The following is a 14,390-nucleotide window of genomic DNA, read 5'->3' as shown; positions in this document are numbered from 1 at the left end:
CATCTTTAAAGACCAACGACATTTATTCCATCATAAGCTTTCATGAGTCAGAGCACACTTCACCAAATACATTGAAACCAATTAGTATACAGGCGTGTTCAGGAAGTACAGAAATTGGAAAGTTATACTTAAATTGGTTATTTCCGTTGCCTTGGTTTAGATCAGTTACCCTTTTGTAAACAACTAATTACAGCCTGCTGCTACTATGAACAAGATATGAGCATCTCTTGATTCTGCCATCTGTTTAAAGTCAGGTCTGCGGAGTACCAGTTAATAAGCAGAATTGATAACTGAAGAACTGTTTTCCCAGAACACTAATCTAACAGGGCGAGAGCACTGTCTGCCTTACAAATTTGATGTAAATGATGAAAGTGGCGTTTCTTAATCTAAAAATGGTAAGCTGTTTCAGCAAAACAAACAAGTTAAAAAACTAAAACAGCACCTTATTCCTGGTGGTGGTGCATTAAAATGTTGGTAATAGACTCTGTTCATTCACTATTAATCAGTTTGGATCTTTTAGCATCTGATATTCCTATTCCTGTCATTTTATAGTGTGTTATGGAATGCACTCACTTATCTAGAGCCTTTTCTACTTTCCCCAATACTTCAGTACCTTGTAATATGTAAAGCAGCAACTTCCAGTTTGTGGGTTGTGCAAGAGCTATTGGAGTGTCTTCGTGTTAACGAACGAAGGCCGATATGAGGCAAAAGCCCCCATGTACAGAGAAGCTGCCTGCTGAATCTCTGTATGGTTTACTGTTCTGGCCTCTTGTCAGCCGTCAACAGGAACTGGTGTGAGTGACTGAATTGTGCAGATATGCTGCAGAATTACCTCCCCTCAGAAGAGCCTATGCATCATGATTACATGTTGCTCTGGGATCTCCCACCCCTTTTAATGTCACAGGAATTTTTTAGAATTAATTTTTAAAATTATTTTCTCAAAAAAAAAGTGGGATGCAAAGGGGAAGAATGGGTAGGGGAAAATATAGATTCATCAAGTTTGTCAAGTATTTATGAGTTATTGCATACAACAAGTACAATCAGATGTATTACCAAATGTATTACATATTTCAAATATAGAAGCAGAGAATAAAACATCAGTATTACAGAATTTTGGGATAAATTCTCTCTTTAAAGAATAAACAAGAACTTTCCTAAAGTTAGCGATAATCTGTTAACAATAAAAGGGATTACATTTTTAACAGTTAAACAAACTTCTATACTAAAATTAAATCACTGTAAAAGCATTGTAAAAATAATAAAATCATTGTAAACACCTAAATATTGTCTTAATTGTTTGTCTGTATCTAAATTTTATTCTTACTAATTATTTAAATACTTGTGGAATACAGAATAAAATATTGAAACAATAATCAATATCTTTATCACCGTTAATATGATGTTCAGATAATTCTAAAACTAAAAAAAGTTAACTATTCCTGTAATATGAGTAATAAACTTGCCACTTTTGCTGAAATTCTTTGAGTTGTCTTTTGTTTATATAATTAGTTTTGCCAGTGTTGCATACTCAATTAGCTTTTCTTTCCAGATCTCTATTGTAGGACAGTCTTCTGTCTTTTATTTCACTGCAAATATTACTATGGCAGCTGTCAACATATATCTCTGTAGGTCTTATGAGATTCTGTCGATATTATCTGGTAGGATTCCCAGTAACATAATCTCTAGTTTCATCTGGAATTTGGTTTTTAAAATATTTTGAATCTCTTCGTGTATATTTTTCCAGTATCTTTGCGACTTGATGTGAGTCCACCACATATGATAAAAGGTGCCATCTACTTTACATTTCCAGCAAGCCCCTTTGTAATTCTTGTTCATCTTTGCAATATCTTTTGGGGTAATGTACTATTGGTAGAACATCTTGTACCAGTTTTCTCTTAATGTTTGGCTAGCAGTAAATCTAATACCTTTAGTCCATAGGTTTTCCCAACACTGAAACTATTTCATCACCAAAATTTTGCATCCCTTTAATCATGCAGGGTTTGGCCTGTTCTCCTTCAGAATCATATTGAAGCAATAACTTGTACATTTGTCCTAATAAATGGTCTTTAGATTGTCTCACAATCTTTTCAAAATCAGTCAGTTTATTAATAACTCCTCTCTTAGTACAGATATCATTTCTTAAACTGGAAGCAATTTGAAACTATACCCACCATTGTATCTCCTTTCCTCCTTCTTTAATCTTTTGCCACGTCTTGATGCCACCATGTGGGTTTATCATATTGCCATAAGTTATAAAATCATTGTTTCTCCTTGTGTAATTGCCGTAATAAGCATCTATTGGTGACATTATTAGTGGAATTGTAGGGCTGATTCTCTTTCATGGCATTTCTCAAATTTTAAATAAGCTATCTCTGATTATATGACTTTTATCTTGGGCTTTTCAACAGAAAAACGTTGCAATATTTCAGGCGTGGTTCCAGATATTTTGAATTGGATACAGAACATCTACACTAAACAACATGCAAAATGTTTAATCAAAATGTTTGACAAATGGATTCAAAATAGAAAAAGGAACCCGTCAAGAATGTCCACTGTCTCCACTGCTCTGGGATTCCATTTTGGTGATTGGGAGGTATGCCCAAATCAGTAACTGATGCGGGAACAGGTTGGGGCTAGAGCTCTCTAAGGATCAGTGGTTGTTATGCTTAGAATTGAGGGAGGGTGTTTGTTTTAAAAACATTCCTTGACTATAAGAAGTTGGAGAAAGACATAGAGGGTATACAATCTATGAACAGTTGGGCTACAAGAAGCCAAGGGTTAGTTTTGTGGTCCATTGACAATCACAAAGTATTGTTATTGTATTGTTAATACTAGTAATCAAGAAAAAAAAATTGTACTAACTTCTGTTTTAGGGCATTTGCTGGCATTAACATTAATTTCAAAATGTAATTTATTATCATGAAAACACTGTGGAATATTGAGTGTTAAACACTGAAATAATGCATTGCTTCCTATTTTTTTTTAGACTGAACATGGCAACTGTCATCCAAGAGACTCCTACATACAGAACACCTTGTTTAAATTTTGCTGTTGATGAAGAACTGTCTTTCCTACCTGGAAAACTAAAAGAGAAGCTACTTCCTTTTCAGAAGAAAGGAATCATATTTGCAATAGAGAAAAATGGCAGGTAAGATTATCTTAAATACCGGTTGTATAGAAGTTATCAATCCATTGCTAAGAAGGAAAAAAGCCTGACCTATTGCTTATTGCATTACAAAAATATTTAAATGTGATATTCTGTAATATTCCCTGAATGTTTTCTGAATGTATAGAACCTCTGACTGTATGAAGTTTGTAACCCAAATAGTTGCAATTGGACCTAAAAGCTTATTATGTCTATAGAAGTGTTCTTAAACTATGAAACCACTATTGCTGTGTGGAAGGGCCTAGGAATAATACATATCTATTATGCTGACAAGTCAGAGAATTATGGCTGCACGTATATTTAGGATTGGGGTATCAGTAATTTTCATAACCAACTATACAATCCAATGTTTATATCAATAGAATGAATAGCAAGAGCACCCGTCCCTGTTATTTTTATTTTATTTAAAAATACATATTTTATTAAAACAAAAGGCATACAGAAAGTTACATATAATAATAAGACAATTATTAATAGAAAAAGAGGAGTTGGTTTTTATTCCCTGCTTTTCTCTACCAGAAGGAGTCTCAAAGCGGCTTACAACCATCTTGCCTTCCTCTTCCCACAGCAGATGCCCTGTGAGATAGGTGGGGCTGAGAGAGCTCTGAGAGAACTATGACTGTCCCAAGGTCACCCAGCTGGCTTCATGTGGAGGAGTACACCACAGTGAGGAAAATATATATATGCATACACACACACAAAATACAGCACTGACCCTTTCCCTCTTACAGTCTGAACTGTAGCCACAACTAGGGCTCTTTTTGTAGAAAAAGCCCAGCAGGAACTCATTAGCATAATAGGCCACACCCAACAGCAGGAACTCATTAGCATATTGGGCCACACCCCTGACAGCACAGCTCATTAGCACATTAGGCCGCACCCACATGTTACCAGAAGTGTGGTTATCCAGCCACACCCACCTTTTGCTTCTTATTCTGTTTACCTTGTTTGTTGTCAAAACCCAGGGCTTTTTTGTAGCAGGAACTCCTTTGCATGTTAGGCCACACACCCCTAATGTAGCCAATCCTAATGAGTTTCTGCTGTTGGGTGTGGCCTATTATGCTAATGAGTTCCTGCTGGGTGTGGCCAACTTGGGAGCCAGCCGGAACTCCGTTCCTGTGTGTTCCTGCCCAAAAATAGCCCTGGCCACAACATACTTACTAGCATGCTGTACTGGTACTAATTTTATGGACTATACCTAGTTCTATGATTTGTATTGCCCTTGACCATACCTGGTCTACTTCAGATATATCCCTACTTTTCTGATAGGCTGTTAATCTCACTAAAGTGTGTAGCCCTTTTGTTTCTAAAACCCAGTCTTTTACCATGGGAGTCTTTTTGTGTACCCATTGCTGGGCAAAAACCAACCTTGCCACAGTGTATGTAAGGCAACTATTTGCAGATCTTTAGGGATATCTGAGAAATAATTAAGCAGCAATATCTGGTTCATAGGGGATGAGAATTCTTAACACGCTAGATACCAATTTTGTAATTTGTTTCCGGTAGCTGGAGACCTGGATACATACCCGCCACCACATGTGAAAAAAGTCTGTTACTTTCTTCACAGAACCAGCTGATTCCAGCTTTGTAGGTCTTTGACAACCTCAAGGGTGTCAAATGCCATCTGTGAATCGTTTTCCACAAAATTTTTGTAAGAGAGAGACAAACTGTAAAAGTGGGCGCATGGGTGAAAATAAATATATAAAGGACAAATGTTTACATTCAGAAGTGCTCTTCTCCCAACATAACAACACATTCCAGTGGAATACCGCCTCTGTTGGTGGAGGAGGGATGAATTTTGCCAACTTCTGGTTCCCACTGCAGACCCAAGTTCACCCTCTTTGCAGTTTGTGAAGGTCCCCTGTGAATTTTAGAGGGTTTAGTGTACTATAGTGGGAGGAGACAGGGAGGAAAGTCCAGTTCTCCTTGCTTTGCTCCACTCATGGTATTTTGGTTCCAACTCGCAGACTACAGATTCCTAATGTTAATGTCCTTGAACAGTAATAATTAGATTAGTTAAACAAAATATTTCTGTGGGAGCAATATATTTCACTTCTTTCTCAGCTATGTTCTATAGACTTAGGGTTGCTACCCCCAGGTGGGAGCAGGGGATCCCCTGATTTGGTGAGCTCCTGCCTGCTGCCAGCCAACTGGTGGGCGAGGGGAAGCGCCACCCCCAACAGCCACCACCCATCGCAACATCTCTGATATGATGACATCATGCAGAAGTGACATCATCACACCAGGGATACTGTGTGGCAACACTCTGGTATTTTGGGCAAAAATATCAGAGTTGCCACAGAGCATCCCTGGCGTGATTACATCACTTCCATGTGACATCATCATGCTGGAACCGTAGTGTGTGGCGACATTGCCCCACCCCCCACTCCCAGAGAGCTCCCTCCCACCCCCTGCCAGTGAGAGAAGAGGACCTGGCAACCCTATGTAGACTGCAGAGTGTAACTTCTCAGTGTTGTAGCTGCTCAAATCACTCAGGTGTAGCTAATTTTAATTCCATGCCAATTTTCTGGACTAGCTCTAATTTTAGTTTGGCTAAAAAAAAAAAAAATCAGCAGTGACTGAACATAGCCTAACTCAAACAGGACACAGTATTTTGTTCCAAGACACTGAAAGGGTAGATAACACTTTCAATTACCATGTCAGATTACACAGGGAAGCCATTGAAATTCACAAACATAAACATAATTTCAACAGGAAAGAAAAGAATTTAAAAATAAATAGGACATTGTTTTTCTGTCCTGAAAAACACAAAAGTCTTTACATCAGACAATAGCACTACAGATAAGATTAGAATTTCAACAATCTCCTCAGGAAGCAGGAAACCTCCTCAGGAAACAAAAGAACCTCCTCAGGAAAGCTCCTCCATTAGCATGTCCATATCCTGGGGAACTCCTACAAGACAATGACTCAGCCCTAACCACCTTCTGGAGTAGATATAAATTTACTGCCTACCATTTTCTTCTCACCTTAACACAGAGAGTATTCCATCTTTCTGTGTTTATACCTCTGAGGATGCCAGTCACTGTTACTGGCGAAACATCAGGTTCTACAATGCCAAGACCACGGCCGCACATCCCAGAAAATCTACAGCAACATCCAGCCACAGTCTCCCTCCCACCTCCCGCAGCTAAATTAGACAGAGCAACAGCTGGGTGAGAGGGCCCATATAGATGTTAAAGAACATAGGAGAGAGTGTGGCCCCTTGAGGGACCCCACACACCAAAGGGTGTCAGGGTGAGACCCTCTCTCCAAGTGCTACTCTCTGTCCCCAACCCTGGAGAAATGAAGTGAGACATTTCAAGGCTACTCCACGAACTCCTACGTCAGCAAGGCAGTGGGCCAACAAGTTGTGGTCGAATGGGTTGAACGCTGCTGTTAGATCCAACAGCAGTGCCAACCCACCTCAGTCCAGATGCCTGCAAAGATTGTCTGTGAGGTCGACCAGCACTGTCTCAATCCCATGGTCAGGGCGGAAGCCATTCTAGAATGGATCTAAGGGTGATGTGTCCTCCAAGGAACCCTGGAGCTCCTCGGCTACCTCTCAGTCACCTTGCCCAGGAAAGAAAGATTCGAAACCAGGCAGTAATTGACGGATCGAATGCATCCAAAGATGACTTCTTTAAGAGTGGTGTTACCACGGCCTCTTTTAATCCCCCCAGGTAGACCCCCATACTAAGGGACAGATTGATAATGTCCATGGGGGGCCATATTCCAGTGTCACTGGCTTTCACCAGCCATGATGGACACGGGCCCAAGAGGCACATAGTCAGCCTAACAGCACCAAGGATCCTGTTGACAGCATAGTATGCAGGGTAATGGAATGCCTCATCACTTGAATTAGCACAGAATGCAGAGTAAGGAGGGACTGTGGAAGCCCAAAAATGTTCCAGCTTACTTTCATTACAAACAGTGGTTTGTTTGTCATGCTTGAATGCAACCTTAATTGTATCTAAGTTGCATATGAGCAGCCCAACAAAGGTTGAGTCCAGCAGCCCAATTAGCCACCCAGCGGCTCGAAAGCCCGTTAAAGGGCGACTAGATAAATGTGTACCTGCTAATAGAGCAGGGGGGGCACCCGTCCCTTGTGTAGCGGCGGCGAAACGGTGAACGGCGGCGGAAATGGCGGCGGCTGGTGAGGCGAAAAGCGAATGAAGGAGGCCGGACCAACAAGCACGGAGGCGGAGCGACGCAGGCCGGAGCCTACTTGGACGGAGGCCGCGAGCATGCGCGGAAGTGCGAGTGGTCCAGGCCCGGAAATGAATTCGCAACAGCCGGAAGGAAGAACCTCAAAGACCAGCGCTGGAGTGGATGCCGTCGGACTACCTCCCGCAAGGCAGTAACAACGAAGATCCGCTACACAGAAAGGGTGCCTGGTAGGCTTGTCACGTCCCCTACATGTATGTGGCCCTAGGTTTAGGATTGTATGAATTGGAACATGTAAGCCGCTCAGAGCCCTTAGGGGGTGAGCGGGATACAAATTGAAATATAAATAAATAAATAAAAATTTAACCTGAGTTCATCAGAGCTTGGGAGCTGAGCAAGGTTGGCCATGGTCAGTACTTTAATGGGAGACTACCAAGGAAGCCTGTGGTTGCTTTGTGGAAGAAAACAATGGCAAACCATTTCTTCTCCTCTCTTATCTTGCACACCTTGTGGTTGGGGTTACCAGGAGTTGGTTGTGACTTGGCAGCACAGTCTTCTAAAATTGTTTAGAATTAATAAATTGCCTAATTTAGAGTTTCACCAATAGCTGGTTACTATGAATCTCTAGATCAAAATTTTTAAAAGTTCTTAACCATGCAGAAAAATGTAAACAGATGGTGCGTTCAGAAGCCAAACAAATGACTCTCTTGAGGCTGACTATACCTGTTGGTACTGAATGTGCTGGTACTGCTTAACAGTAGTGGTTTATTTTGTATTCCTTCAGAATTGTTCATACGTCTTAGGCATAATAATGATCAGGTATTTTGAGACACTGTTTTGAGGCTGAGAGCCAGTTTATACAATCAATAGAATCAGATGTCGAAGCCCCTGCTGAACTTTGCTACTGTGGTAAGTAGGCTAGCACACAGAAAATAAGCATACTAGGGAGAAAGAGTTGCCAACATTTTTCTTGATGTGCTAGATTTCTGTGCAAAGGGTGTTTTTCCCCATGCAGGATTACTGAAACAAGCACCAGCCCTGTATACCTGAAATGGTACTATTCAGAAGTTTTGTGTAAGCTGGCAAGCAGTTTTCACGTTGATAGATTAATGCCACTTCACTGGTTACAGGTAATGAATTAGTACTAGTTTAAATGTTGACCTCATTTTACAATAATAATTTTCAGTTTGGAGACAGAATGCTGTGAATGGCACTAAAGACTCTACTGAGTTTTTTCACTGTTAGGTATTTTTGCCTCCTGATGGAAGTTTGACACAGCCCCTCCCCTTACCTTTCTGTGAATAGAAAGTACTCTGTGTTGCTGACAATCTAACACCTCTTTTTGGCACAAAACTCAGTTTTGACATGTCGCATGCAAGTCATTTGAGGCTCTATTTTTGGTGAAGTACCCTAATTCTTGCAAGACAGTAATCTTCAATACAGATTTAGGACTGTGTAGTGTGATTAATGACATACAAATGAAATGGCTGCTTGCACATTTTTAAATGTACCAGGCTCACATTCCTTAAATAACCCTCAGTATGAGAGAGATGTTAATGCTAAAGTGTTGACTTGTGAGTAGGATGCAAATTATATGCTGGAGTGTTATATAAAACTGATTCACATGAGTGGGTGCAAAATCCTGGGAAAATCTGGTTCTCCACATTGTAGGGCAATAGTGTTCTTCCTCTATACAGTATGTTGTGTTAGAATATGTGAGCCTTGTTTGTTAAAAAAAAAACACTAAAACAAGTTAAATTGTCTGCTTCTGTTACCCTTTATCCACTGATTTAGCATGGGTCCTCTTGAACAATTGTGGACAGGTAGGATGTTAAACGTATTTTAGAAAAAAGCAAACAGTGTCAATGGATGTACATGGTATCCTTCAGCCTTTTAGCATCAAATTTTATATGAGCACCCAGACTTGGGCAAAGGCTAGCTGGTTTATAGCTCTATATGCTTTTTGTCTTGGTATGCAACAGAACATATTAAAACAGCAAATCTGTGTACTATGTTTCTATAACCATAATGTTTCTTTAATGTTTCTGTAACCGTTAAGTGAGTATCTCAAGCTTTACCTTTTGCGCCGAGAAATGATGAATTTTGCAAGGATATATGTCGCAAAATGGTAAAAATAACTAAAGAAGACTCAGGGTCTCACAATTTAGTGTCATAGTGGTGCTCTCATTTCTTTGTAGAAGGGCTAGGATTGCCAGCTCCAGGTTTGGAAACTCTTGGAGATTTGGGGACAGAACTTGGGGTGGACAGGGAACTCAGGAGGATTCAGTGCCATAGAGTCCAACCTCCAAAGGATCCATTTTGTCCAGAGGAACTGATCTGTGTAGTCTGGAGATGGGTTGTAATTTCGGGAGATCCCCAGTCCCCACCCTGGAGGCTGGTATCCTTAGGGGCTGAAGCCACTCTCTAGTTTACAAATGCCTGAAGCTAGCCCATGACCATAAGGGATGTAATGAAGTCAGACAACACAAAAGAACAAGAACTACTGCAGCTCTCTACTCGGTGATTTTCTTTTCCACCAGTTGATACCATTTTTCAAAAGTTTATGCATTTGTAGACAGCTGAGCTGACTAGTTATGTCTTTGGAGATTCCGTTAAAGAATGATGTTAGTAACATCATGGATTAATAAATAAAATTTGTGGAGCTTGATTGTACTGCTTTCCATTATTCAAGTGGAGAGGAGCATTTCTTCTGCTTTGGTTTCGCTACATCATGTTGTTTTGTTTGTTTTGAATGTAGTTAAAAGCACATGCTGCTTCACAGGTTACAATACGACTTCTGCAGGGTTCCCCCACCAAAAAAAAACATTTTACTTAATTCCTGTGATGCTATTAGTTCTCTTTTAGACCATTCAGCTCTTCTTTCTTACATCATGGATATAAGGAGGAACAGCCAAGACTACTTGTGGTCCATGGTTTTAAAGTATATTAATATTTCATGACCTACCGTTCTTGAGGGTGAAGGTCAACAAACATGTTCATTCTTTGAGGCAAGACCCTCTTCATATCGCTTTCATTGTGTCAGTTATTCAAACACTGCCTTGCTATATCCTTCATTTTTAGTTAAATTTGTTTATAAATATTTATTTATGAATATAAAATTTGCCTTGCCTTTTGTATTTCCATATCGGCATGGGTGTTGAGCAAAGTGTGTATATTTTACAAGAGAGGCTACAAAATGTAATGGTAGCTTCCTTCCTTCCTTAATTTCCCCATAGGAGAAGGAAGAAAGAGTGGTGGCTTGTAAAACTTGGACCCTGCCCTAAAAATTAACTTCTACTGACTGACTTTGGTTAAAAACGCACAGATACGGGCATACTTCCCCAACCCAATAATGTTAATAATTTTGAATTAATGTTACTAGTTCCGTACAAATAGAAATAGGGATGGTATACCCATGTTCCACCATGTCATATAGTAGAGAAAGCGGTTACAGTGTCAGACTAGGATCTGGGAGACCCAGGTTCGAGTCTGCCATGGAAGGTTGCTGGGTGACCTTGAGCCAGTCACGCACTCTCCGCCAAACCTGCTTCACAGGGTTGTCCTGAGGATAAAGTGGAAATGTGAACTGTTAAGCTGCTTTGGATTCCTATTGAGGCGAAAGGCAGGATATAAACAAACTAAACTGAGTTACAATAAATGCTTGTCTTCAAAGAGGAATTATAGGCTAAAATTCTTATTGGAAATTGTCATATTTGTGTGAGAGTGGCAGCATCAGAGCTTGAGGGAAAATAAAGGGGTAAGAAGGTTGTGATGGAAAATAGGGCCATGATAATATGTTGTTGTTGACATGTATGCAGACATATACTGTAATCTAAATGGTCCAAAGTATTTATTTTGTTTATAGACCACCTTTCAACTAAAAAGTTCCCAAGGTAGTTTACAAAAGAATACAAATCTAGTTAACATTGCACTGTCACATCATTTTTGCTGACCAAACTTGAAGGTCTTCCAGAAACGGTAGATTTTCAAACACTTCTAGGTTGCAGTGGGATTCTTGCAACTGGTCTTCGGATTTCCCTAGCAAATTCAACACTTTTACATTTGTTAGTGCAATTGACTTTAAATAAGAATACAATTTTCTTAATTTGTTTTTAAAGCCTTTAGCTTTATTTTAATCATTAATGATTGGTCATGGTGTACTCTTGATTCTTGCCTTCAAGAGGACATGGGAGTATTTTTCTTTCTCCTTTTATGACACATTTGGCTACATGAGATGAGTTTATAGCCTGAAATGAAATGGAATGCCTCATCACTTAAATTAGCAAATTTTGGATATAGTTATTGTATAGTTACGTGAGCAGATGGTATGTGAATAATCTAGTCCCAATTGGGTAACAACCAGTGAAAAGGAAATGACTAATTGAACGTCAAGAACAAGATGTCCTGCTTGTAGCAGTCAAAATATGTGAATTCAGATTTGTGCCTCAAAAATGTTATCTGAAGATCTGTTTCAACAGTACTTAACCTTTCCATCAGCGTGGGCAGCTGCTCTGATTTTGTTAATATAGAAAGTAATGAGGAGCGTCATACAACTAGTAAGTCTGGAGCGGAGAGATTTTCTTAATAGAATAAAGAATATAATGCCATAAGAAAACCTTTTTACATGGCCCTTATAATCTTTTTCATTCTTATAGTGACAGAATAGTTACGCTCAACAGCATCATATCTAATGCTGGTAATTAGACATTAGGGGTTTTTTTCTAGGCAGTAGTTTCTCAGCAAGTTTGCACCACGTTTTTACAAAGTTTCTTGTGGTCTTGAAAATGTTCTTGCAGTGTTAAATACCACATGAACTATAATGTAAATAAATAGTCGCTCACAGTTTCTTCCCTGCTAGCCTAACACAGTATAATTCAGCTAGGTTCAAATCCTGGTCTGCATGATAGGTAGGGTTATTCAGCATTACTGAAGCGTTATCTTGAAGATACATATACCTTCAGTTCAAATGTATAGTTCCTACAAGTCAGAGCCTGACCAGTCAGTATTATTGCGGTCTTATTAGGGATCATTTGCAATGAACTGTTCTGCAGATAAATGATAACAAAAGTTCAAATAGTGCATAGAGAAGCAATTTAATTAAATTATTGCAAAAAAGCTTCGAGCATCATAATTATTCATGTTGAAAGGTAACACAGTGCTCTTTAGCACAAGTACATCCCTAGGTTCTTAGTTGGCCCCTTCCCTGTGGAATGCAGTCTCAGATGATACTTGTGCCCTGCTGGACTTATTTATTTTTTGCAGGGCGTGCAAAGCCAAATTTTTTATGTTGGCCTTTGGAAGGTAAGCCACATGTTTGGGTTGGTTTTATTGATAGTATGGTGCTAGCCACATATTTTAATAGTTTAACATTTTAATGTTAATATTTAATATTTGTTTTTCTGTGGATTTTACCTTATTTATATGGTTCTACTGTTGAAAGTTGCTGCGAGACCCTTTGGGTGAGCAGCAACTAAAAAAACCAAATCAATAAATATAGTAAGGTATATGGAATTGTGAGTTTAGCTATAAAAGGGTACAACTAGAGTTTTGGGGCACTGCCAGTGGGATTTTTGATGTTTTGAACTGAAGGCCTCCAATGCTACATCACCTAATGTTCCCCCTCAGTTTCAAGAGATTTAACATGCAGGATTATGGGAAGGGTAACATGCCACTGTTAAAGAAATAAAAGTCAAAAGTCCTCTTTAGCACATGGAATTGGTTGCATAGTTCTTGGATCCCGGGCATTGTTAACATCCAATAACAGAAATTGTTGGAGCATCCAGTCCATTTACTAAAGAATTATACTTTTTAAAAAATTCTTTATTTAATTGAATTTTGGTTAGCTACTAAACTTTAAAATTTGGTTTTTTCTCCTCTTAGGTGTATGATTGCAGATGAGGTAAGAAACTTTCTAGACATGTCATCTGTTCTGTTCTAAGAATTTGTTTGGATCTTACCATTTAGTAAGAGAGTTTCTAATTTAGTTCCAGGGCAGCAGACAAGAAAGAGCTAACTTCGCACTCAACTTTGAAGGTGTGGGGTGGGGAACAGACCTCTTTCCTTGTAGTAGAGGAGACCTTCCTAATTCTTGGCTCTTCCTAATGACCAGAAGAGTGGTTGCCTTGTCCTCCAGAATTTTCTTTGCTTGGAGTCTTTATTTCATTTTAATTTTAAAGTGACAGAAGGCTTTTGGTTACTCCCCCTCCTGATGGCAAGGCAGTCTAGAATAGAGCATTTGCACCTAGGTAAGGACTATCTCTCTGAAGGAGGGTGTCACGGTACCTCTCTTTTATTTTGTGTGGTTAGGTGTGATGTAGTTTTAAATTTCTTCTTGTTTCTTTCTCTCACTCAAAGTATCGAACGCTGCCACCAGGAATTTAATTCCAGTCTTTAATTAACCTTTCCCACAGTATTGTGTCCAGTGATGGAATCCTTTATGTATGGTTGGTACAAGTGTAAGGGCACTTCTGTTCATGCAGCTGCTTGAAAGATATTAGAAGCCAGGACATGCAAGGGTTCAAGATACAGTGGCCTTCTGTGATAAATAGAAGATTCCACCCTCTTTTCTCCCTGTTCAGTGAGGACCAATTGAATTTGAAGGGCTGAACAGAATGCTGAAATGAGAAAATAAAAGAAAAATACCTCAGGCAGTTTAACTGTCAACAATTAGAGGACAAATAGAAAAGCTAGATTTTTGAGGGAGAAGAGGTAGAAGGTATCTTGGATTAGGCAGGGAGTTCAATAGGCAATGTAGTGATTGGTTTTGATAGGCGGGGCTTGGGTGGTTTCCCCAGATAAAAATAGTAAACTTTTTCAAACCGTCTAGTTACTTTATTCAAGTGCTGAAAGCACAAACAGTGTAACTTAAGTATAATGTACCTTCCAGCTAGCAGGATGGAGTGAGAAGGAATTACAAGTCACGCTTACCAATTAAATACAATTATTTGTTTTGTTATATATGACTTCCCTGTTATTCTCAGGCCATGTAAACCACTGCACACTCTAGAACTGATGCTGGTACAGGATTAAGGAATGCCGAGTGCATGTCAGAGTAGCCACT

General features: G+C 39.4%; 1 protein-coding gene across 1 annotated transcript in view; it reads left to right on the top strand.

Moving 5' to 3' along the window:
- Positions 1–699: 699 nt before the first annotated feature.
- ZRANB3 (zinc finger, RAN-binding domain containing 3) overlaps positions 700–14,390 on the top strand; it is a gene marked incomplete at its 3' end in the record, with an annotated part of 48,733 nt that continues 35,042 nt past the window's right edge. Inside the window, exons 1-3 of the mRNA XM_015417110.1 lie at positions 700–794; positions 2,987–3,148; positions 13,211–13,229. Of these exons, the coding sequence (XP_015272596.1) occupies positions 700–794; positions 2,987–3,148; positions 13,211–13,229 (276 nt within the window). The remainder of the gene's footprint in view (positions 795–2,986; positions 3,149–13,210; positions 13,230–14,390) is intronic.

The sequence above is a fragment of the Gekko japonicus genome, unplaced genomic scaffold (assembly GCF_001447785.1).
Source record: "Gekko japonicus isolate JY-2015 unplaced genomic scaffold, Gekko_japonicus_V1.1 scaffold883, whole genome shotgun sequence".
Taxonomy (NCBI): domain Eukaryota; kingdom Metazoa; phylum Chordata; class Lepidosauria; order Squamata; family Gekkonidae; genus Gekko; species Gekko japonicus.
The sequence above is the reverse complement of the archived record's forward strand: the minus strand, read 5'-3'. Positions and strand labels throughout refer to the sequence as shown.